This window comes from Leuciscus leuciscus, assembly GCF_965113295.1.
Source record: "Leuciscus leuciscus genome assembly, chromosome: 20".
In the NCBI taxonomy this organism is placed as follows: domain Eukaryota; kingdom Metazoa; phylum Chordata; class Actinopteri; order Cypriniformes; family Leuciscidae; genus Leuciscus; species Leuciscus leuciscus.
In genome coordinates this window covers 5,064,493-5,089,706 of record NC_138744.1, presented here as the reverse complement: position 1 = coordinate 5,089,706, position 25,214 = coordinate 5,064,493, and the positions used below count along the sequence as shown (strand labels likewise).

The following is a 25,214-nucleotide window of genomic DNA, read 5'->3' as shown; positions in this document are numbered from 1 at the left end:
TTAAAAAATAAATCTGAATTTTATTATTTAAATTGCATGCAACGATACAGCCTTTCCTGTTCAATCAAAATGCAAACAACAGTGATGAAATGTGTGTAATATTCGCATACTGAATTGCAATTGGACATCTTTCTTGGATTTATTAGCATAGCGAACTCTGATTGGTCCTTTCTCACACAGCCGCCACTAAACAAGATGCGTGCTGAGTGTCATGACAACGGCTGCGGCATTTCATTTACTCAGAAGCAGAGCCACCTCAGACCTCACAGACGCCCCATACACACCATTCCTAGCTATTCGTGACTCTCAAACACTGACATTTCCTTTAGGAAATGCAAATATAGTCACGTGTGATGCGTTACAAACTCACCCGATGGTGCTGAGCGCCTGTTCCAGGAGCTCCGTCTGCAGAATATTCTGCGGCGGCGTGAAAGCCCCATTAAAATGAGATAAAACCGAGCTACAGAACTGACGCAATGTCTCAAACTGCATTTTCCCTCTTCCTCTCCGATATCCTGCGTATATTCCCGCTTTCCCTCAGATGAAACTCCTCCAGCGCTCCTCGCTCCGGACGCGCCGCATCTCCAGCGCAACATAAACACGATTCAACTTCCCGATGTGTTCTGATCCCGAGGAAAAGTGCGTGTGGATGAGGAGAGCGGACCGACCCCGGCTCTCCCGGACATTGTGATCCGAACTTAAGAGAGAAAGCGAACGCGCAGCGCGTCCTAAACCTACCGGAGATCCCTCGCGCCTCTAATTATCCACAGTAATCACATAAACATCCATGCATACGCACGCACGCACGCACGCACGCAAGCGCGTCGCGTCCGGATTCTAGAGAGCCCAGGCTCACACACAGGCTCGCTGCTGTCAGGATTCTCTCTCAGGAGCACCAGAGCAGCACTACACATCCTCTACCAGCATCACAGCGCATGTGGCGTAGGGAAGAGGAGGAGGGGGAGGAGGAGGGGGCTTTCTTTCTCCCACATCATTAAGGGTTTTCTGTGGAGAGATGCTCTGCTCTAAAAGACAACTATTGTGTGTGGATACTTGATGACCTGAAGGAAGAAGGGCGTTAGAGGAAGAGAAAACGCTGAGTGCACTACCCTGAGGACACAAGGAATAAGAGGGCTTTTTAACATGCATTCTGACCTAAAAAAAAAAAACTAAAAAAAAATCATAGGCTATATGCATCTTATAGGGAGGGCTGTTAGAATTTACTCTATTATGAGAGAGATTTTAAAGCCATTAGCACGACGATCAACAGTATAATCAAGAATTAATAGTTCTATTATGTGCTTACATTGCACATGCATTTTGAAGTATTATTGACTATATCATATGACTAGATAGATAGATAGATAGATAAATAGATGGATAGATAGATAGATCATAATGAAATATAGTATACATTTTATATTAAAAGACAATACATTACATTTTTCTGAAAAATTGATGAATGGACTGCAAAGTACTAGACTGAACGATAGATAGATAGATAGATAGATAGATAGATAGATAGATAGATAGATAGTAGATAGTAGATAGATAGATAGATAGATAGATAGATAGATAGATAGATAGATAGATAGCTCATAATGAAATATAGTATAGAATAGAATAATAGAACAATAATCTTTAAATTTTATATTAAAAGACAATACATTACATTTTTCTGAAAAAATTGATGAATGGACTGCAAAGTAATAGACTGAACGATAGATAGACAGATAGATAGATAGATAGATAGATAGATAGATAGATAGATAGATAGATAGATAGATAGATAGATAGATAGATAGATAGATAGATAGATAGATAGATAGATAGATGGCCATGCTAAAGTGCAGTAATTGTTTAGAGATCAGCATTTAAAGCATTAGTCTAGACTGGTCCAGAGAGCAGGTGTGAGATCAGAACGCTGCTGATACTGGTTTCCTGCAGGTGCATCTTTCATTCTCTTAATAACTCTCTCCGGACAAAACCACCATATCACAACATCAGCTCCCATAGTGCCGAGCCGAGAGCAGGGAAGTGGATTACGTCATACTTGTAGTGAAACTTGTGCTGACCTCTTGAACAAACAAGACCATATGCTTCTGTCTGTCTATATCGCAGTATTTGCAGTGACAACAGAAGATCAGCTCCCAACCCTACATCAGTTTTGTCAAACTAATTTCAGTACTAAAACAACCACTGTTGTATGCGGTTCAACCTAGGTGTCACATTGCATCTAGCTCCAATAAAAACACTAATGGATTTTATAGATGGAGGGGGAGGAGATACAAGCGACAAAAACCCGCAAAACCCAGAGAAACAAAACGGCTGTAATTAAATCCGAATCCCAGTGTAATTATTATTGTTTCATCTAGCAGTTTCACCCACACTCGCGCCGCGTCTGAGCCTTCGCTCCAATGACACCTCTGAGACCAAGACAAATTAGGCTCTTCCCACATTATTTCAGGATATAAATAGGCTGTCAGCACTTTTTCATGAGAGGAGAATCAGAGTTAATTTAAACATTCTTTAAGATTAATGGAAGTGCTTTTCAGTGATTTCCTGAGCTCTATTCCTGGGCATCAAACTATTTAACACAGTCTCCCGGTGAACGGTCAGGCCGTTCTTATCCACTTTGACAGCAGTTAACCCCAAAACACCCCTGCCACTTCCCGTTGAACAGAAGTAGGGCTTGAAATTATTAAAAAACAGTCTTTTTTATTATTATTTTTCCACACAGACACTCAGAGGTGGTGCTTAACCTTCATAAAATGTTGATCGTCGACCTTGAGAGGTCAAACTAAATATTACATGAACTGTTTTTTATTCATTTTGTATGAAGTTTGCGACTGTTTTTACAGTTTAACGCCTTGATTTTTCTGATTCCTCCAGCAAATAAAAAACCTAAGCAAATAGACAAAATTAAGAATTAAATTTTTTTCTGTCTTCTGTGGAAGACATTTCTGATGTACAATGTGACTATTTCTTATTTTAAAGTCTGCATGAAATGAAATTTGTGATAGTCTTTTCTTCCATATTGCGATGTATATCCGAGTGAAATGGCTTCTCGGACAAGAAAAAATGTAGGGCGGGACTTGATTTTGTCCATCAGCAATTGATTGGATGGTTGTGGTTTGCTATTGGTCGATGTCATGTGAGTGACAGGTTGCCCCGCCCTCGCGCCAGTAAACATCATCAGAGAAGAGATGTCGCTGCAAGAGGGAGGGAAAGTTATTTTGATTCAAGATTATGAGAGCATGTGAATTTAAAATGTAATTTTTTTTTTTTTTTGATGTGCACAGATAAATAATATTTAATAAATACTGAAATATTCCATAAAAAATAAGAATTGTCCATTTAGATTTTTATGGTGAGATTTGGGGTGGAAACAGAAATCTCTGTTATCTGTTATTATCTTAAGAACCTTTTTCCACCATAAAGAACCTTTTGTGCCTAAGATACACTACACCATAAAAGTATGTACCTTTTTGTGAAGAAAAGGTATTTACTTTTGAATGTGTAGCAAAAAAGTAGGCAAGCTTTGGGACATACTACTTCATCATCTTTATCGGACGGATCTGTCGCGTGCGTCCTGTCACTTAAACTGCCCTGTCAATCATCTTGTCACAGTTAAAATCCTCTATTAAATCTAATTTAATTTCCTACCGTTTCGGAGAGAAATGTAGCAGCACGTTCATCTGCCAGTGGGTCTATCATGGAGACTGTCCTCATGTGTTTGCAATTTGAATATAATAATGCATTTAAAAGTTTACTTCACCAACGGACGTCGCTCAAATGCCTCTGGGCACAATTGGATAGACCTAAAACCAATCAGAGCGATCGTCATCGTGTAAAGCCCGCCCCAACGTTTCTGATTGGTGCCGCGATTTCGACGGATTAGAAATGGGCTTGAATGAGCTCTTTGCCAGACTTTGCCATAAGTTGTCTGGGTTTTCCCAGGCTAGCCCACATCTGGACACATGTTGAGAATCCACATGTACCAGATGTGGCCCGGATCTGGGCTGACACTATGTTGCTGTCTGTGTTTTTAAGTGTAACTAAGTCCTTAATAAATGCATCTTCAAACATAATAATTAAATATATGTTAACGCAAATAAGATTTAAGGGCTTTAGTGTGAATAAATGACACTTAAAAATGTTTGGGGGGTAAACTAACCTGTTTTTTGAAGATTTTACCAGTTTGTAACATCAAGCTAAGAGAGACCAACAAAATGCCTCTTATTGCACAAACTTTCCAAGCAGCTGCTCACTTTCGTTTCGTAGTTGTGTAAAGTCAAGACTAATACACAACTATAACACTCTCTGTTACACAACACAGAACAAATCAGATGCTGCCTCGCTACCATATGGCAGGCACATTTTCAACATCTAACCTTTTGGGGGTAACGTTAATTCAGACAGAAAGTGCAAATGAGCATTTACAGTTTTCGTGACAGAACATGCTATATGAACCGATCTGATCGAACAGAACAACACTGCTGTTACAGTAGCTTTTTATACATTTCACAGCACACTCGTCGTGTTCTACAGGAAATGTCAGACGGCATCCGTGAAAAAGCAGCTTAAAGCTCACCTGCTGTCCTGAGCCTTTCACGGACATCTGCCAGGTAAAGAAGCCAGGGAGGAGGGAAAAAACATGCATTGCACCATAAAAAAAAAAAACTTTAGGTACGGGCACGAGTATCTAGAGTATAAGTTCTTGTGTTCAAATATCTGATGGTAAAGAATAGACGCATGGGATGCATTTCTAAAATTGTAAATATTTTTTTGAGTTTGAGCTAGTTACGCCAAGGTCATGTGTTTGGTTCACAGGATTCTCAAGATATGGGGTCAGTTTGTTTGTTTTCTTATTTTTTTATTGATACTTTTATGCAGCACACATAAAATGAATCAAAAATGACAGTAGCCTAAAGACATTTATAATGTTACACAAGATTTATATTTCAAATAAACACTGTCCTTTTGAACTTTCTTTTCATCAAATAATCCTGAAAAGAATGTTTCATGGTTTCCACAAAAAAATATTAAAGTCCCCATGAAATCAAAATTTAAGTTTTCATAGCCTTAAGGTTATCTATAAGCTAGTGTGCTCCAAAACAATGACAAAATTCGCATTTAAAAGATATAAGCGTTCAAAACTTAAAGTCTATCACTTCTGCCAATATGGCAGATGATTTTGATGACATCACTGCATTTCAGCTTCTCATCAGATTTTCTGTCCAATCAAATACTCTAGAATCTACAGTCACAAATTTATTATTTTCTACATGGTGAATGGCACTCAGTGCACTATATAGGGGATAGGGAACAATTCAGACAGTGTAAATATGCTTTCCATTGAGGCGAATGAAGTCTGGTTTTACGTAAGTGTCACGTGAACCGCCGCTACGCACACACAGTCTCCTCCGGTCCAGAGACACGAGAGCACAGAGCCAATCACAGTCGGTACAGACAAACGTATTGGATCCATTTTAATTCTGCACAGAATTGTATTTATTATACTTTATTTTAAAGCAATATGGAGGAGATTAGGAGGTAAATGTGGCTTTGCCGAGCTGTAATATAAACAAAACGCTATTGGCCATTTTTAAAAAGGGGAGGAGCTGTTAGATATGTCCCGCCCTGTCTTCCTGTTTCAGTGGAAATGACGTCAACACATTGCATAACGCTACGGGTTTCAAGGCACGTCAGTGGGCCTTTAAAAGCAGCACAACTGCTTTTCAACATTGATAATAATAAGAAATGTTTCTTGAGCAGCAAATTAGCAAATCAGAAGGATTTCTGAAGGATCATGTGACACTGAAGACTGGAGTAATGATGCTAAAAATTCAGCTATGCATCACAGGAATAAATTACATATTTAAAATTGCAATAATATTTCACAATATTACTGTTTTAACCATATTTTTGATCAAATAAATGAGAACATAAAACATAAAAAAATATTACCGACCTCAACATTTTAAATGTTAACGTCCATGTCCTGTGTGTAAAATCATACATTAATTTTTTTACTTGACACTTGTCTTAAAAACAATGAGATGTGCTGAAAGTACTGCCAATAAACATCTGACAAGAGTAAACAGACCAATAAATAAGTGACGACAGTACATCTCTATACTAAGTCGAAATGTGCAATTTTCATTTCAAGGGTTTGTCATTCAAATGTGCTCATGTCAACACAACACACACTAACAGCAGGTGAGATCAGCCCCATCCCTGTGGCACATGCCCAACATTCCTCTCCTCCACAGGTATTCAGGAACGGAAAATCAAACTAACACACAGCGGTCGCCTCGGATTCAAGGGAGCAGGCATCTGTTTCTATGGAGACATCTCTCCAGGACTGACCTCTGACCCCTGAGCAGTGAAGCTGATACAGACATCCCAGCAAAAGAGGGAGAGAATTTGATACCAGGGCTCAGAGAGACACCGCCACTGTGTGGGAAAAGATGGAATCACACTCACTGCTCACAGTGCACTAGCATCTCCCTGCAGATTAGAGGTGTAATGTTTGATAAATGTGTTTTGACTCCCTGCATTTTTTTCTAGAGCAGGTTTCACCATCTATCTATCTAACCTTCATTTGTTCTACCATTCTCTACCATCTATCTATCTATCTATCTATCTATCTAACGTTCATTTGCTCTATCTATCTATCTGTCTATCTGTCTGTCTGTCTATATATCTATCTAAATATATATTGTTCATTTGTTCTGCCATTTTATCTATCTATCTATCTATCTATCTATCTATCTATCATTAACCAACTAGCAATGCCCTAGAAACCTAGTTTGTTACCTTAGTAACACCCTAGCAACTGCCTAAAATGCCCTATTAAGCAGCAACCACCCAAAACACCCTAGCAGCATCCTAGCAACTACTCAAACCACCATAGCAAACATCTAGCAATGTCCTAGCAAACACCCAGAACACCTACTAGTAACATTCTAAAATATTCTACAAATAACCACAGACAAAAACCAAGCAACTGCCTAGCATCATCATAGCAATCACTTAGCCAGGCAACCACCCAAAACACCCTAGCAACTACTTTAACAACCATAGAGACAGAGTGCAACGCGTCATAATCTGAAGACCACGCCCACTGGGGGGGAAAACAGTCCAACGGCCTCCATTGACTTTGCATTGCGAGAGGCTGCCTCCTTGTCATTTCTTGCTTCTAACAAAAGACAGAATAATGCCTAAAAGCTGCTGTGTGACAAGGTGTACAGCAAACAAGCTAAGAAACCCAGAAATAAGTTTTCATAAGCTGTCGACCCCAAAAAACTAGCGTTTGAGGACATAAAAGTGGATACAGGCTGGAACGAATGGGTAAATTGTGGGATTCTGACACTCAGTATGCACTAAAAATACACTACGTGTGCAGTAAGTTGGACATTTGGTCACTGGTGAGTCAAATATCCAAATGTCAGTTTTATATATTATATTTCTGTAAGATAAACTATCCTGTGTTGCCGATTATGGTCTCCTCCGGCGGGCGTACGTTAGTTCTCAGAGTAATGAGACACGTGACGCTCTGTCTCAACTGCCTGTATCCACTTTTATGTCCTAAACACTCGTTTTTTGGGGTCGAGAGCTAATAAAAACGTATTTCAGTTTTTTTTAGCTTGTTTGCTGTACACCTTGTCACACAGCAGCTTTTAGGCATTTTTCTGTCTTTTGTTAGAAGCAAGAAATGACAAGGAGGCAGCCTCTCGCAATGCAAAGTCAATGGAGACGGTTGGATTGTTTCCCCCCCGGGTGTGGGCGTGGCCTAAATACGCTCTGTCTCTATAGCAGCCACATAACAGCTATTTAAATCACCATGGTAACTTGCCTAGCAATGTCCTAGCAACCACCCAGAACACCTTAGCAGCTGCATAACAACACCCTAGTAACCACGCAGAAAACCCAAGCAACTGCGCCTAGCAGCACCATTGAAACCACTTAGTCTAGCAACCACCAAGAATACCCTAACAAACACCTACCAACCATTTAAAAATGTCTAGAAACCACCCAAAAACAGCCAATCAACCTCTTAGTAACGACCCAAACCACCATAACATCCACCTAGAAATGTCCTAGAAACCATCCAGAACACCTTAGAAACTGCTTAGCAACACCCTAGTTATGACCCAGAAATACCAAACTACTGTACACCATAGCAATCACTTAGCCCAACAACCACCAAGTATACCACAGCAACCATTTAGAACACCTTAGCAACCACTCAATAACAACCTAGCAAACACCCAGAACACCCTAGCAATGTCCTTGCATATTATCTCCTGTCTGTCTCAGTATTTCTTTCTACAGGGACTTTTAGACAAACATTTAGACAAAGCTTTGTCATTCTAACATCAAAGTTTATCCTGACCAGACCAACTTTAACCATCAAGTTCTTAATATAATTCACAAATACAGTCACTGTGGGCAAGTTATTTCAGCAAGTTTCTTAAAAAGTAGCAAGAATAACTTGAAGAGTGCTGCTGCTCACAATGAATAATGATGATTTCTAAACGCATCTAATTGCAAGTTCAAACTTTTCAACATCGAAGCACTCTAAAAACACATGAACTCACCTGTTGCTCAGAGGGTCGTTGGGCTTCAGACCAGAGTCGTTGTTGAGGGACGCCTGGCGCAAGAGTCCTGGAGCACGGCTGCGGTCCCCTGGAGGCCCCTGGTACAGCAGCGGGGCTTCCTGCAGTTTGGCCTTCTTCTCCTGCGGAGCCTCTTCGTGGCGGCGCCGAGGGTCACTCGCACCCGGGGGCAGGGCGTCCCCTGGGCCGCTGTAGAACCAGGCCCCTGACTTGGTGAGGATTTCTTGTTGTTTTCGGCACAGGTTGCATACCCACATTACCTGATAGTGACAGAACAGGAAGTTAGAACCCAAGGAGAACACAAGACAGAGGTCAAAACCCCAAATGAGACGGATGAAAACTTGCTGTTGTGGGAGAAGCGAGTCATTCAGTCATTTCGGTTTCAACTTTGAAGTCAGTGAAAATTGGGATATTTGTCCAGAACCTCGTACGCAGGTCCCACAACAAACAGGTTCAGGAAACTGTGATGCTGGTGCGGCTGACAAACAAAACTGTCAGAGTACATGTGAGAGGAAATGATGAATGCAAAACAATTCTGACTCAACCAATGGCATGAGTTTGGGGGTGGAGCTACCTGGTTTGTCTGACTAATCGAGTCCTGCAGGGATGACATATTTTTTGAAGGCCAAAGCCAATTAACAAGTTAGCAATTAAGCACTGGTTCCGATTAAATGAATATTTTTCATTTCATATCACTTTTTCATACATTGTTCTTTTTTTTTTTTAAGTTTATACCGTTCTAGACAAAGGTGGTTACTAACAAGTGGCTAAGAGGTTGTCAGGGACATTAAACATAATCGCAATCAATAGCCCGCAATCACAGCCTTGTTGTGTATATAACCGCACTCATGCAAACTATTCTAACTCGAACTTTCAGGGAAAATGTTTAAAGATTTGAAAGAGTTGACTGAAGCTCAATGCTAGAGACGTTGAAGTTGTGCAACCACTTTTTACATCTGGCAAATGTATTTAGGCTTCACAATTCATAAAAGTTGCATGTGTTCATTTGTGAAGATTATCATTATTAACCAAATGCGTAAGAATCAGGAACTTTTATTGGTTTGAATTAATCCAATGGAAAAATCCGGTTGGGTTTTCATCGAGGGAACCAGGGCGATGCTAACTTCTAGGTTAGCCTACAAAAATAAAGCCACCACTACAGCACTCTATAGCAGATGTGGAGTGGGGTGGAAGGTGTTTGGAAACAACTGGTGATTATTACTGTACTCAGGTCTAACTGTACCTTAATAACCTCTCAAATCTCCTGCTTTCAACACTGCAGTCTGAACACCTCTTGAACGTTCATGTCCCACCATCACTGAGGGCATGGCAGCCTGACCTCATTATTTGCCTGACAAAAATGAGCTTAGCAGCCAGTTGGCATCCCATCCAGTTTGCTGGTGGTAATTAAACCTGCTCTCAGCCACACACAGAGGCTTCCATCCATCCAGCCTGAATACAAAATGCCACATCGTCCCCCGGAAATGATGCATCTCACAAAAGAAATGGACTAGGAAATTTTTTATTATTCCACAATTTTCCTAAACAAAGGAGTGACGGTCTGTTCCTCACATAAAGGCTTGGAATATAATGCACAAGTCGTACTGTACGGATTACTGTAATGGTGATTTTTTAAAAGGCTGACAGCCCTTGGTTGGCATTCATTTACTTTCGCTGTGTGAAAAGAGCTGCTCTATGTTCTTCAGAAGAAAGTGAGCATCACAATAAATAAATGATGATAGAATTTATTTGATGATGAGACCCCACAGTATTTCTAAATCCAATAATTATTATGAAACTTGAAAAGTTGGTGTATGAGCTGCCCTATCATATACAATAAAGTGAAAAGGTCACCTCTTTCAACTGGATTTTGATAAGATCACAGTGAGGAATTGCACTGCGACCGGCTCTGAAACATATCGCAGATGGATGTGAGTGTTATTGTGATGAATGTTTGGTCAGTCAGCGATAGACAAGCGAAAAGATGTGTGAGTGAAAAATTTATAAAGTGCTGAGTGAGCTGTCATCGGTGTCAAATGGCAGGGGACCTTTCCGGGTGAATCTCATGAAGCCTGTCAAGAACATGTCAGGGTCATGTTTCACCCCAAAATCAAAAGAGAGAGAAAAGAAATATTAGATAATAAAAAATATATATTTCATTATTTACATTAGAATTAAAGTAAATGAAAAAAATATTGATATCATATTGACACACTATATAATACAATATAATATAATATAAAGTAATTATATAAAGTATTTATACATCTAATGCTGGTGCAAATAAAAATCATTTTATTTACATTGTGTGTTTTGGGGGGAAACTGCTTATTTCGATACTGGATTTTAACAATTGGTCGATTTCGATACTGATATAACTTTAATTAAAATAGATGACTGTTTTGATCATGTTTTAAATTAGCAAGTTAAAAAATGCATGCATTAAGGTATACTAGCTAGTTTATTCCTGCATCATCAAATCATCTTCATTGAAAATTAATTGGATCCATTTAACATTCAACAGGCCAACATAAATACACAAATATACATTAAATATATATTAATCCTTATTAAAGTTACAAAAGTGTTTTAGTCAAGAGCAGTGAGCTAATTTATTAAATTGTATTTAATTTTTTGTCTTTTGTTGTGTGATTAACATTAAAACAGACAGCAGCGCAGCAGGAATATTAGGCTGCTGTCACTTTAAGAGCCGCACACATCCAATATACTGATACACACATGCGTTTTATTTCTCAACTGTTCAGGTTCACTTAAGCCAAAACTGAATGTGTTTACTAGGATACTTGCCAAGATGGGCATATTGATATCATTTTGTGTGAATTTGTCCGTTCAAGAGCAAGAAGAATCGAAAGAGAACTCAATTAAGTATATTCGTGCTGTGTGACACTGCTTTCTGGGCACGCGCTTTGGATCTGTGCGCACAAAACTTCTCACAGCGAGTACCAAAATGAGTTTCCTTTTGCACCTTCTTGCAACTGAATATCTAAAGGCTTAAAAACAAGTGCACATGATAAACTTTTGTGACGATGCAGCACTGGTCTCATTGGGACAGTAAATGTTCCGTCAGTTGTCCCAAGTGTTGTTCACGCTGCACCAGGCAGTCCGTATTGTCGAGCCCTGCTATATTTTGTACAGGTTTAATTTTGTTTTGGCAGAATTTAATTATTTTACCCAGAGAAAAACATTGGGTTATGCAACAAACATTACACAACTCAGTGCCTTCATGCAGATAATTAATCAAGACCATCAAATGATCGGCCTATAAATATACACAAGCAATGCCAATAATGCTTACAATGCTTATTTCTTTAAATAAATAAATAAATAAATACATACATAAATAAATGGCATTTTTAATTAATGCAATATTTGCAATTTGTAAAACATGATATTTGGTTACCTGACTACCTGTGAGAGGTACTGTATGTAAAATATTAATATTAATATAGAGCTAGAATATTACTGTATACAGACTAACCGGAGAGGCTGTCCTGGGCCGCTGAATATTTTATAGATGTTTGATAAAAGTAAGGAAGTTCATGATGAGGGGAGCGTTATCATTCACCAGCTAAAACACTGCCTGCAGGTGGAACATGAATAATTAATGAGGTTCTATATTTAGAGCCCAGAAGCTTGTAATAGACTGGATGCATATTCTTAGGTTTTATTTTTCTCTGAACTTAATAAGGATCTGTTAAACAAAGTGTTAATTATGCAGTGACAGAATCAAAATAGACAGATCTCTAAGAGGAAAAGAACATATGCAGCTCAGTTCTCTACGGGTATGTCACGTTGTCGAACAATGTCTCTATTATTAGCTGAAATATTCAAGATAAATATGCAAATTAACTCATAATAATTCAAGCTGTTTAGATTATGAGAACCGGTTACATCAAGCTGTTAAGATTAAAAGAACAAATCAAGAAAATAAGAACAAAATAATTCACTATCATCTTTTTTTAATGATTAACAGTTTTCCAAATAACAATGCAGCTTTTTTTCCCCATTGCCCGAATCTCAATAACATAATTAAAGCTTAACGATAATCATTGTTGCCATGCTTACCCATGTCAGCTGTGTATTGTTTGGTCCAGTTGGATAAAACTGATGTTCCAATAACTGAATTCAGAACTCACAGACTTCACACGGTTTTATATGCCAAAGTCCTGCGTAACGGTTGACCTTTGAGAGTTGGGGATCAAATGCTCCTTTAGCTGTCAAGATTGTGCTTCAGTTCAAAAAAGATTAATCCTGAGATCAATCTAAGTTGTCAAAAATAATAAGCAGTGAAATAAAAGCAATTGCTTGTGCAGGAAGACGATTGAGCGATCGCAGCGGCACATAATCATGTTTTTGTCGCTGAGCATCACTAACACGGGTCTCATTACCGATGCATGTGAGCGCACAGCTCCACTGGGGCTGAGTCTGACTCATTACTCATGCACAACACTCACTAACTCTCTTCAAAGGACGCTGATGAAGATAGAAGCACTAACTTCAGCATCGAGATGTTAAATCACGGATGTACATCAGATATTAAAGTTGCAAAACCAATCGCTGTATAAGTAAGCTTTGGCACTGTTTTCATTCATAAACATTTCTCTCATTTTTAAACATAAGAACTATGCTGTGGGTGGTCACTTCCTGAGCAAACCACACCTGTTCTCCCTACCATTCCCTGTCACCTGTCTACTGCCCTATATAGAAGTAAAATAAGAACTAATCATATATACGGGAGACTGGGGCTAGTTGTCACACTTTATAATCCAGTGAATATTTCTGAGGGTAGGTTTATTTTTCAAAGCCCAAAGTAGAGGCATGGGACCCAACAAAACAGAGTGTGGCGCAGGAGAAGATAAAATAAGCAAAATAAGTGTGTAAGATACTCACGTGTGTGCGCACTGTGCGGGAGAATAAAATGATTTGCGCGACTCCTGCTAAATAAAATGATCTAAAAATAAAATGTCTCAAAACAAATACATTGTCTTTCGTCTATTACACAAAAGCAACAAGTGTAAACGATCCTACGATTCGAACCAGCGTATCCGGCGTGGGAGGCGGGCGCACTAACAAGGATGCTAAAGACCGCAGTTTCTAGCATCAGTCGCCTGCACACCTCTTGAGATCAGGGGAGTGAGGTTTATACGCCCAGCTCTTACTATCTTGCCTCTGTTACACTCACCCCCCTAAACCTCACTCCCATAGGGGTCACGGCACCAAATACAACCGGTCTTGATCAACCCGTTCCGAGCGGGATTTGAACCTGCGTCTTCGGCATGGGAAGCGGGCGCACTAACAAGGATGCTAAAGACCACAGTTTCTAGCATCAGTCGCCTGCACACCTCTTGAGATCAGGGGAGTGAGGTTTATACGCCCAGCTCTTACTAGTTTGCCTCTGTTACACTCACCCCTCTAAACCTCACTCCCATCCGGGTCACGGCACCAAATACAACCGGTCCTGATCAACCCGTTCTGAGCGGGATTTGAACCTGCGTCTTCGGCATGGGAGGCGGGCACACTAACAAGGATGCTAAACACCACAGTTTCTAGCATCAGTCGCCTGCACACCTCTTGAGATCAGGGGAGTGAGGTTTATACGCCCAGCTCTTACTATCTTGCCTCTGTTACACTCACTCCTCTAAACCTCACTCCCATCCGGGTCACGGCACCAAATACAACCGGTCCTGATCAACCCGTTCTGAGCGGGATTTGAACCTGCGTCTTCGGCATGGGAGGCGGGCACACTAACAAGGATGCTAAAGACCACAGTTTCTAGCATCAGTCGCCTGCACACCTCTTGAGATCAGGGGAGTGAGGTTTATACGCCCAGCTCTTACTATCTTGCCTCTGTTACACTCACCCCCCTAAACCTCACTCCCATCCGGGTCACGGCACCAAATACAACCGGTCTTGATCAACCCGTTCCGAGCGGGATTTGAACCTGCGTCTTCGGCATGGGAGGCGGGCGCACTAACAAGAACGCTAAAGACCACAGTTTCTAGCATCAGTCACTTTTTGAGGCTAGGGGAGTGAGGTTTACATGCACAGCTCTTACTAGCTTGCCTCCGTTACACAAGCATAACAAAAAGATTAAATAAAAACTATTTACAGGCATGAGCATAGGCAGAGCGTGTGTAAGGCTGGGCAAGGTTTTAGAGAGAAAAGCTGCCCATAACTGCTCTTCTAGGATCAGTTTTCACTGTATAGCATATTGGCGAAACAGATTTGGCAAGTGATCAAGTGTGTATCTCGTTGGATCTCGGAGTAAATCACAAAAAAGATTTTAATTTTTGTGTTAACTATTCCTTTAAATCTTGCACAATTTTTTTTTACAAAAATAAAAGTAGATCCAAACGGCAATTTAGCGACAATTTTACCCACTAGCTTCAGTGTAAGTGAAAAGCATCAGTGGTGAAATCGGCTCTTTTTCCATCAGCAATTTCTTCTCTTTACCAAACGCTGACAGTTGTGGTGAAAGAGATCCTGTTGTCTGAGACGGCATCAATATTTACAGCTCCCGGTGTCTCGTGCAGCGAGGGGAGCTGTCGGACATCACACACTGGAACATGATAGCGCAGCTGAGTCGAGATCTGGCGACAAACATGAGGCAATGTCTGCGTTCACTACGACTGACGGAAGAAATATCCATCCAAAATCTGCATGATGAAGATGGGAAACGATAGCCAAGATATATATACCTTCACTGCCACTAAAGTTTATTTAGAAATGAATAAAACATTTGACAAATCTTTTTTAAATGATGTACAATCACAATTTTTAGATTTTCAATTTTAATTTTAGTAATTTTGTATTATTTTTATTTAGCTTTAATTTGTTTCTATTTCAGTTTGAGTTATTTTAGAACTTCAAATAAAACTTTATTTCAGTAACTTTATTTAACAATATAACTACCGTAATTCTATAACTACTATAATGGCCATAGCAGTCAGTCTGACTGCTCATACATTATTTGCATATAATTTCAATAAGCTATAAAAAAAAAAAAACATTTATTTATTATTATTATTATTTTTATTTTTTTATGTAGCCTTCGTGTACGTCTTTAGTTGTTATTTGTATTTGATATGTATCTATTGTCTGTAATGGCAGCTACTACTACGCATTACGCACTCTTGAGTCCAAGACAATTTTCCCTAGGGGACAATAAAGTATATTCTATTCTATTCTATTCTATTCTATTCTATTCTATTCTATTCTATTCTATTCTATTCTTTTCTATTCTATTCTATTCTATTCTATTCTATTCTATTCTAAATCTAAGAATAAATAGATATGTAATGTTAGGATAGGTAATAATAAACATCAGAACACTACATTTTAATTCTAATGTTTGTGAAAATGTATTAGTTAATTGACAACCACAGAACAGCTATTGTAATTACAGATACAGTCGAAAGTGATACATTTTCTATTATTTTCTTTGTAAAAATGAAAACAAATGTATTCATCCTTGGATATTAGAATACAATAACTTACAAAAACATCGCCAATATGCATTTCAATGCATAGGTAAAACCTTTATGGGCACATATGAAACGCATATGCCCCAAACTGGCCAAAACAGTCATTCTGACCGTCACGGGAAAAGAATATGAAAATATAATAAACTGCGAGAAAACAAACTGATTTAATAACCAATATTTGTTTTAGTGAGCAAAAATATCATGCTGTAAAATTACAATGAAAACTGTATGCATACGGTCATACGGTCATATGACTGTTATGGCCATTCAAGGTAGAAATACTCAAAACTCTTTTCTGTCTTGTAATTTCAATAAAAAAAACAATGATAGAATAAAATATAGACACATTTAGGAAAAGTCCGGGTCCTATAGTTACATGGGTATTTGTTTTCAACAAAGTTATTACATTGCAAAATTTTAAAACAGTCAAAATGAGTTCTAGTGTTAACTTCAGTAAGTTGCCACATTTCTAATTTTCAAGTTTAAGTTTTAAATTTATATTTACATTTACATTTAAGCTTTATTTCACTTAGCAAAAACATCTGTTAATGGTTTTAGTAAGTAAATAAGTAAATACTTTTAATTTTAAAGTCCAAAACTGTCAAAGCGGCCAGTGAAACATCAACAACAATCTACTTTTGCACTGGCTAAGCAGACTGGAACGAGCGTAAACAGCCTTCAGTTATTATCAGAATGACTGATATTCAAGTGGTAAGCAAGCGCTGCTTTGTTTATGGTTTGTACTTCTTCAGTCCTGTAGTTTCAGTTTCTCTTTTGAATGATGAATACAGACTATTGATACCTGCTATAGACAGCTGATATAGACGCAGAACGCACATGCTAGGCTTTCGTCGCCGCCGGTTCTTACGTCAGCTTGGTGTATCACGGTCTTAATGGAGTAAACCACAGAGGGCAGAAACAGAATCCAGTCACTAAGAACCGTCCAGCAATTCAATCCTCTGCTGGGCAACCGGATAAAAGCTCGACACGGCCCTGCCAATGCTGAGATACAGTACAACAGATCTCCAGTACCGGAAAACAAAAGGAAACAGAACTACGGAGCAGAGAAACCAGAGCCCAAGAATCAGGCAAACATCTAAGACTGAGAAAGAAATATGAAAACAACATACTCTACCAATGTTGCAAACTAGCAGTAAGGAAGAGAGACTGAACACCCATGGGGAAATGACTGGGAGAGTGACTGTCACTCTTTTAAATCTCCTTAATATCTCTTTTTTCTCCTATAAATCCTATTAGATTAAACAAACTGAGACTTTTACCTTCTGCTTCTCAGATTTTTATACTGAGAAAAACACCCCAATAACAACACGAGTCTCAGAATAGATCACAATATTGTCTCAAACTGTACTCAGATTTGCCAGCAATGACTGTGTTTTATCTATATTCATTATGAAAATGAACAGCTTTCATTTTATGGAAAACATAATTGTATATATTTTTTAAAAATTCTAAATTTACATCAGGACACATTATGGTAATGAATGGCCATTTACTTTATGGAAAACATTTATTTTATTTTTATTTAATTTTTTTTATATTTATACATCTCATCTTGACATATTATGGTAATGAATAGCCTTCCTTTTTCTATGGAAAACTATTTAATAGATTTTTTATTTTATATTTATACATCTGGAAACATTATGGTAATGAATAGCTTTCATTTTTTTATGGAAAATTGTGTTTTATATATATATTTTTTTATATATTTATACATCTTCTGAACACATTATGATAGTGATTATCCTTCGTTTACTTTATGGAAAACATAATTGTGTTTTTAATATAATATAATTAACATAATTGGATATATATAGGCTACTGTATATAGACACATTATGGTAATAAACAGCCTTTTCTTTATGCAAAATATAAATATATTTAAATATCAAGTTTTCGAATGACCCGGGCATTTTTCCATGAGATTCACCCATATACTTCCATATTACCGGGCTTTATCGAGACGAGTTAGACCCACAGGTTTGTGTGAGTGAGATGCATGGGGATCGGCATAACTCTGAAGCGGGACGGTGTGTGACAGGTAACACTCCTCGTGAACCTGCTGCATCACCATCTGTGCTCAAGGGAACACGAGAGCATTTCTATTGTCCTTCTGCACAAAGAGCTGCGCTGCCGGCCAGCCTGGACCCGGACGCAACACTTTTACTACACTGTACTCATGCAGACAAAACAACACACACAATAAAGAGGTCGCTGTTTAATTGCTCAGGGAGTTCTCATTTAAGGATCAACTTTGTTTGTAAAAACTGAAATTCTGAAACTATGAAAGGAATATAGAGAATGTGAGATTATTACTGAGGTTGTTTTCTCATGTGAAACATCTGAAGCAGGCGATTTAAGCAAAAGAAAAATCAAATATAAAATATCTTAGTGATTTTATTTAAATTCGAGGAAATATGGAAATATGATAACACGATATTCTTTTTTATAACAACCACAACAAGATTGAAAGCATTCACAAAGTTGTTTCATATGTTTTTCCCTTGTAAAACTAAATGAAAAGGTGCTGATGTTGAAATGAGGGGTGATGCAATGTCATCGACCAGTTGACCATGTGAATCAAAACCATTTCTCATTTAGTTCAGGTTCTGTAAGCGATTTCAGCCATTTTGCTTTCACTGTCAAAATTGACAAAAAATGTATATTAATATTTATCAAAAATAAAATGAATATTAAAAACAAAGTAAATAAAAAAGGGAACTCTTAACTGCTAGTGACAGTAATAGATATATATATATATATATATATATATATATATATATATATATATATATATATATAAAACATTAAAATTTAATGTTATTAAATAAAAATATAACAATTTGAAAAATACTCTATAAATACTTTTACTGATTTTTTTATAAATTACCTTATACTTAGATTTTTTTTTAATCACACATATAAATATATATATATAATTCATATACTTTTGTAATAAAATAATTATGCTTAAGTAAAAGACATAAATGGTCGCCAAATGTCATCCCATTCTGCTTTTTAAAAAAATTACCTCATCACTGTGTATTTTATTTAATTTTTTTACAGTGTAACTGTAACCACACACACACACTCTCAAAAAACCCACCCTAAAAAGACATGTAGAGTAATCAAGCAAAGATTGTTTCTGGTTGGCTAAAAAAAAAGAGCCTTCAATGTCCTTTCTACCTTTGCAAGGCTCGTTTCATGTGTGCTACTCCAAAGACTACACATTTATATTTATATAATAAAAGTAATCGCTTACAGCACCTTTAATGTGACATTATCTAAGCTAAATATCAAAACATAGACAAGAAAAAAGGATTCTGACCACTTTATCCTCCTGTTGCAATTCCACAGAGGGAGGAAAAGCAAGAGAGAAAGACAAGGGGGGAAAAGAAGAGGGGAGAACAACTGAGTGACATTCAGACACACATAAAGAGATGTTCATGTACTACAGCAGCGAATCACATCGCCGCTTATTACTCTGAGCAAAGTCATTTAAAAGCACGAGACTGCGCAGGGAGAGAGAGACATCAAAAGGTTAGATAAGAAGTTTCTGTCCTGATACGTCCATCGCCTCGGTCAAAACAGAGGGAGTATCACCCTCTAGTGGCCATTGTGTTCACTGCTCAATCCTCAGGAGCCAGGGAGTAAAGAACTCTTCCACAGGAGGAAAGATCAAACGTGTTACAATGAGCTGACTGATTTCTGTATGAAATTTCATAATTAAAACATTATGCATTCACAAATTCCTTCTTTTTTTTCTTTTTTTTTTACAATAAAACATAACATTAGCACAGTGTCACATTTCTCAAAAAACCCTATCCCACAATGCAATGCACACAGCTTGACCTTCCATTTTCAAAATGATATCAAATACTGTTTTTAACATCATCTTGACTTATGATTGTATCATATATCACACCAAATTACATATTCAGAATTCTGAATAGATCACCATTTTGGTGATGATGTGTTTTGTGGGCGGAGCTTACCTGGTGGCAGAAAGTGGCAGTTCTACAGTAGACGTCTATAGACCTTATGGTTCAGAGAACAAGGGCGTAATCATCTTTACATTTTCAGTTTGAACTTCCATTTGTATATTTCATATACATCACTGTTGAAGAGTAATTAGCTGGTGAAGTGGATTTACTTATTTTAGAGTTAACGAAAGTTATAAGCATTGTAATGTTTGAAGCAGATGTCAGTAGACGGAGAAGATTTTAAAAAGAGGGGTTCATTCATTAATCCGTTAGATCTTACCCTCATGCTGTGGAAATACAAACCATATAGAGCATAATGAGTGCTGTGCTGAACAGAGGCGGGGCCACATAAGGTCTATAGAAGCTATACAAATTAAGACATTTTTTTTCTTGTCCATTTTCCTCCACTTGTTATCACTGCCACTTGTTTTTCTGCCACCATAGTGCACTGCAGTGACATAACTGTGACGTCCTCTTCCAAACGGTCTATAAAGTTGCATTCATGCCATGTCATAATTAGCGTAACTAGGGGCGATTATAGACCGTTTTTAGGGGGGCTTTACCCCCACTGTCTGTCGTCTCAGACCCCCTAAAACTACTCTCACCTATCTGAAAGAATGGGCCAGTATTGCTTCAAGAAAGTTTATCATTTTCACATTTTTTTAAAGGATTAGTTCACTCCAGAATTAAAACTTCCTGATAATTGACTCTCCCCGATGTCATCCAAGATGTTCATGTCTTTCATTTTTCAGTCGAAAAGAAATTAAGGTTTTTAGGAAAACATTCCAGGATTTTTCTCCATATAGTGGAAAATACTTTCCCACTGGGATGCGTTTCCCAAAAGTATCGTAAGCCTAAGTAGATCGCACAGAGCCGTTGCCACCAGTGGTCTCTATGATCAACTTAGCTCACGATGCCTTTGAGAAATGCAGCCCTGAACTGTAAAAAAGTAGCCTGGGAAAACCCAGACAACTTCCGGCAAATTTAGATTTGCTCAGCAAGTAGTCTGGCAAAGAGCTCATTCAAGCCCATTTCTAATCCGTCGAAATCGCGGCACCAATCAGAAACGTTGAGGCGGGCTTTACACGATGACGATCGCTCTGATTGGCTTTAGGTCTATCCAATTGCGCCCAGAGGCATTTGAGCGACGTCCGTTGGTGACGCCCCTTTGGAAATGAGTTATTAATGAAGCTTTGCCAGACCATAACTCAGTTACTACTGAGAATGGTCTGGTTTTAACCAGGCTAGTAAAAAAGCCTTGTTGCTTGTTGAATTTGTAATTACAACTTGTAAACTTTTTCTGTTTTTCTATTTTTCTGAGAGCAACAATTTGTATTTCTGAGAGCAACAATTTCTGAGAGCAACAATCATCAAAGTACCGCCGAAAACATACAGAGAGCTTTTTTAATTACGACATGCCGTGAACACAGCATCAAATTGAGATGTTTTTCCTCCTCGAGAGTGAGCTTCCAATTCTCCTCTATCATACTATATAAAGCCAGACGTATCAAATAAGATACTCTACAAAAAAATCTAAATGTTCAATAAACTTCTGACTATCATCACATATGTCAAGCTTTACAGGGTTAAAAATGCAACCTAACCATATATTTTTTCTAAGATGATAACGAGACACCACTCGCTGGTTAAACATGCAGCCTAATAAGGTCACGTTGCATCATTGTAGCATACTACCGTTAGCAACGTTTCTCACTTCACAAGTTATTTATAAAAAATACTAGGCAGTGTATGTCGCAAAGTGCCCAGTATGTGGTGAGCAACTAGTATTCTGTTCTGAACACATCACTACACTATCAGTGCTTGTGTGTACGTCTGTGTCACGGCTGTACCTTATTGGAGCGTAGTGAAACTCTTCCTCCACAGCGAGCACAGAACTTGGTTTGGCAATAAGAACAGAGGTGGCCACAGCCGTCGGCAAACTTGGTTTTATGGCAGATTCCGCAGATGGGGGCGTCAGTCTTCTGCTCCTGGGTGGTCTGTGCCTCATCCCCCATCTTCTTTACCTGATCCTTATACATTTCAAATTGCTGGTGCAATTTCCTGCGGGGAACAGAACACAGCCAATCAGAGCACGGCAAGAAAACATGTTACAAGTTTAAAGTTGTTAGTTCACCCGGTCATCATTTACTCACCCTAATGTCGTTCCAAACCTGTAAGACTGTCTTGATCTTTTTAATGAAATCTGAGAGCTTTCTGTCCCTCCATTGACAGCTACGCAAATGACACTGTGACGCTTCAAAACATTCATAAAGAGATCATAAACTAATCCAAATGATTTGAGCGGTTTAGTCAAAATATTCGGAAGAGACTCGATCGCTTTATATGATGAACAGATTTAATTTAGGCTTCTCTTCACATTTAAACATTGATCAGTGAACATAAACAGAAGCTCAAATGTGATGCGTAACGCGAGAATAAGCCTCATTGGTTCTCACGTCAAGCAAACATGCTTGAGCTTCTGTTTACCACAACTGATGTGTGTGTTGATGAATGTTTATATGTGAATAAAAGCCTAAATTCAATCTGTTCATCATATAAAGCAATCAAGTGTCTTCAGAAAATTTACTGAACCACTCAATTCATATGGATTCGTTTATGATCTCTTTATGAACTTTTTGAAGCGTCACAGTGGTAGTTGCGTAGCTGTCAATGAAGGGACAGAAAGCTCTCAGATTTCATTAAAAAGATCGTTTTCTGAAGATGAACGAAAGTCTTACGGGTTTGGAACAACATGAGGGCGAGTAATTAATGACAGAATTTTCATTTTTGGGTGAACTAACCCTTAAACATAATAAGAAACAGGACACAGAGTTTGCTCTCTCATAGCTCATGAGACTTGTTTCATTCAAATATCAACTTATTTCAGTTGTTTCAGTTCTTATCCCTAAAATCCTAAAATAAAAAAATTAAAAATCTAAAAACACAAGACAAAAGTGAGACAATTACTGGCATACAGTTAAACACGAACTATACGATAAAAACTTTAAAAAGTCTAAATTTTTTATTTCAGACATTTTATTTAAAAATTAACATTTTTATTAAGCAAGGATTCATTTAATGGACAGTATAAATACATGTTATTAAGCAAGGATTCATTTAATGGACAGTATAAATACATGTTATTAAGCAAGGATTCATTTAATGGACAGTATAAATACATGTATAATGTTGCAAAAGGTTTATATTTCAAATAAATCCTTTAATATATGAAGCAGCACAACTATTTTCAACATTGATTATTGTAAGAAATATTTCTTGAGCAGCAAATCAGCATATTAGAATGATTTCTGAAGGGTCACGTGACACTAAAGAATTCAGCTTTACCATCACAGGAAAAAATTATATCTTAAAATAATTCAAATCGAAAACAGTTATTTTTAGTTGTAATAATATTTCACAACATATTTTGATAAATGCAGCCTTGGTGATCATTAGAGACTTTAAAAAAACAAAATGCACCGACCCCGTACTTTTCAAAAAGTATTTTAAAATAATTTCCTACATGATATATATATATATATGACCCTGGATCACAAAACCAGTCGCATGGGTATATTTGTGGAGTAGCCAAAAATGGGTCAAAAATATCCATTTTTCTTTTATGCCAAAAATCATTAGCATATTAAGCAAAGATCATTTTCCATGAGGATATTTTGTATATTTCCTACCGTAAATATATAAAACATTTATTTTTGTGAGTGAATGCAGAACAATCGCGAACATAAATGGACAACTTTAACGGCGATTTTCTTGTTTAGATTTTTTTGCACCCTCAGACTCCAGATTTTCATATAGTTGTATCTCGGCCAAATATTGTCCTATCCTAACAAACCATACATCAATGGGAAGCTTATTTATTCAGCTTCCCTATGATGTATGAATCTCAATTTAAAAAAAAATTACCCATGTGACTGGTTTTGTGGTCCAGGGTCACACACATATGTATATATATATATATATATATATATATATATATATATATATATATATATATATATTTTATTTTTTTTTTTATTTTTTTTTTTATTGAACCATATACAATATCATAAAATGTTTTTAATTTGTTTTATATAAATCCTGAAAACAGGAATATTGTCCTGAAAAAAAGCCACATTCACAATGAAATATCTGTAGAATCACCATAATATACTGTTTTGTTGGTTGTCATGAAGCTCTGATTAAACTCTCTATAGGTGTCAGACAGACACTCAACACTGACGAGAACGTTCTGTTCTTCCCTTTACTTCATCAGCAATTAAAGCATCATGTGCAGCCTAGAAACTATTTGTGGCTAAACGCTTTCAATCCAGATGACAAAGATAACACATCAGGCTCACATGCAGCACCTCATATAGACTGCAACAGCTGTAGACATGCCAGTAATTATGAGCAACAGAAGCTCATGCGATAACTTCCCACCACAGTTCCCACTACAAAACCTGATCATTTATCAATACATTCAGATACATATCAACTTGATCTTGAGCTAGCAGATCAGCTTGAGGGACTTTTATTTTAGGGTGACGTTTAATCATGTACCCACTCATTACCGTAAGAGAGCGGAGGGGGTCAAAGGCTTGAGACAGACCCTGAAACGCTAGCTGAATGCATGCATGATGCACATGCATTTTGTATGTCGCCTGTCAATCAACCGTAGTCGTGGAAACCAAACACTGGGGGCTAACGCCATAAGCTGCCTATTAGAGGAGGATTGGTCCCACATCTGCCCCTGCAACATTCATCAGCAGGCTGAATTATTGAGCACACTGATCTCTTTACTACGGCAGAACGCCTGGGTGTTACCCAGAATTCACCTGCTGGCCACCTCCCACCAAACATGAGCACATTCTCACGCCAATCACTAGCTCTGACAGGAGACTTTGAATACTTAATGCTAAGGAGTTTGTTTCCTGTAAATTTAATGAGCACAAATTTCACTGAACTTTTCAGCATAAACAAAATAAAAATTTAAAAAAATTTAAAAAGTTGACAAACCATGCTTGATTCACAATAATAGACTTCTATAATAGACTTGGACGGTGTCGTGTCATAGCTGGGGG

General features: G+C 37.8%; 1 protein-coding gene across 17 annotated transcripts in view; it reads right to left on the bottom strand.

Annotated features, from left to right (window-relative positions):
* rims2a (regulating synaptic membrane exocytosis 2a) overlaps positions 1-25,214 on the bottom strand; it is a 204,284-nt gene that overhangs the window by 146,321 nt on the left and 32,749 nt on the right. For 13 of the 17 annotated variants that reach the window (XM_082150612.1, XM_082150630.1, XM_082150631.1 and 10 more), the window contains 3 exons: positions 21,984-22,194; positions 19,479-19,490; positions 8,607-8,884 (listed from right to left, as the gene is read on the bottom strand). In XM_082150612.1, coding sequence (XP_082006738.1) covers positions 8,607-8,884; positions 19,479-19,490; positions 21,984-22,194 — 501 coding nt within the window. Of the gene's footprint in view, positions 1-370; positions 878-8,606; positions 8,885-19,478; positions 19,491-21,983; positions 22,195-25,214 lie in introns of those variants that run through there. The other 4 variants (XM_082150623.1, XM_082150613.1, XM_082150616.1 and 1 more) reach the window with 2 other exon arrangements.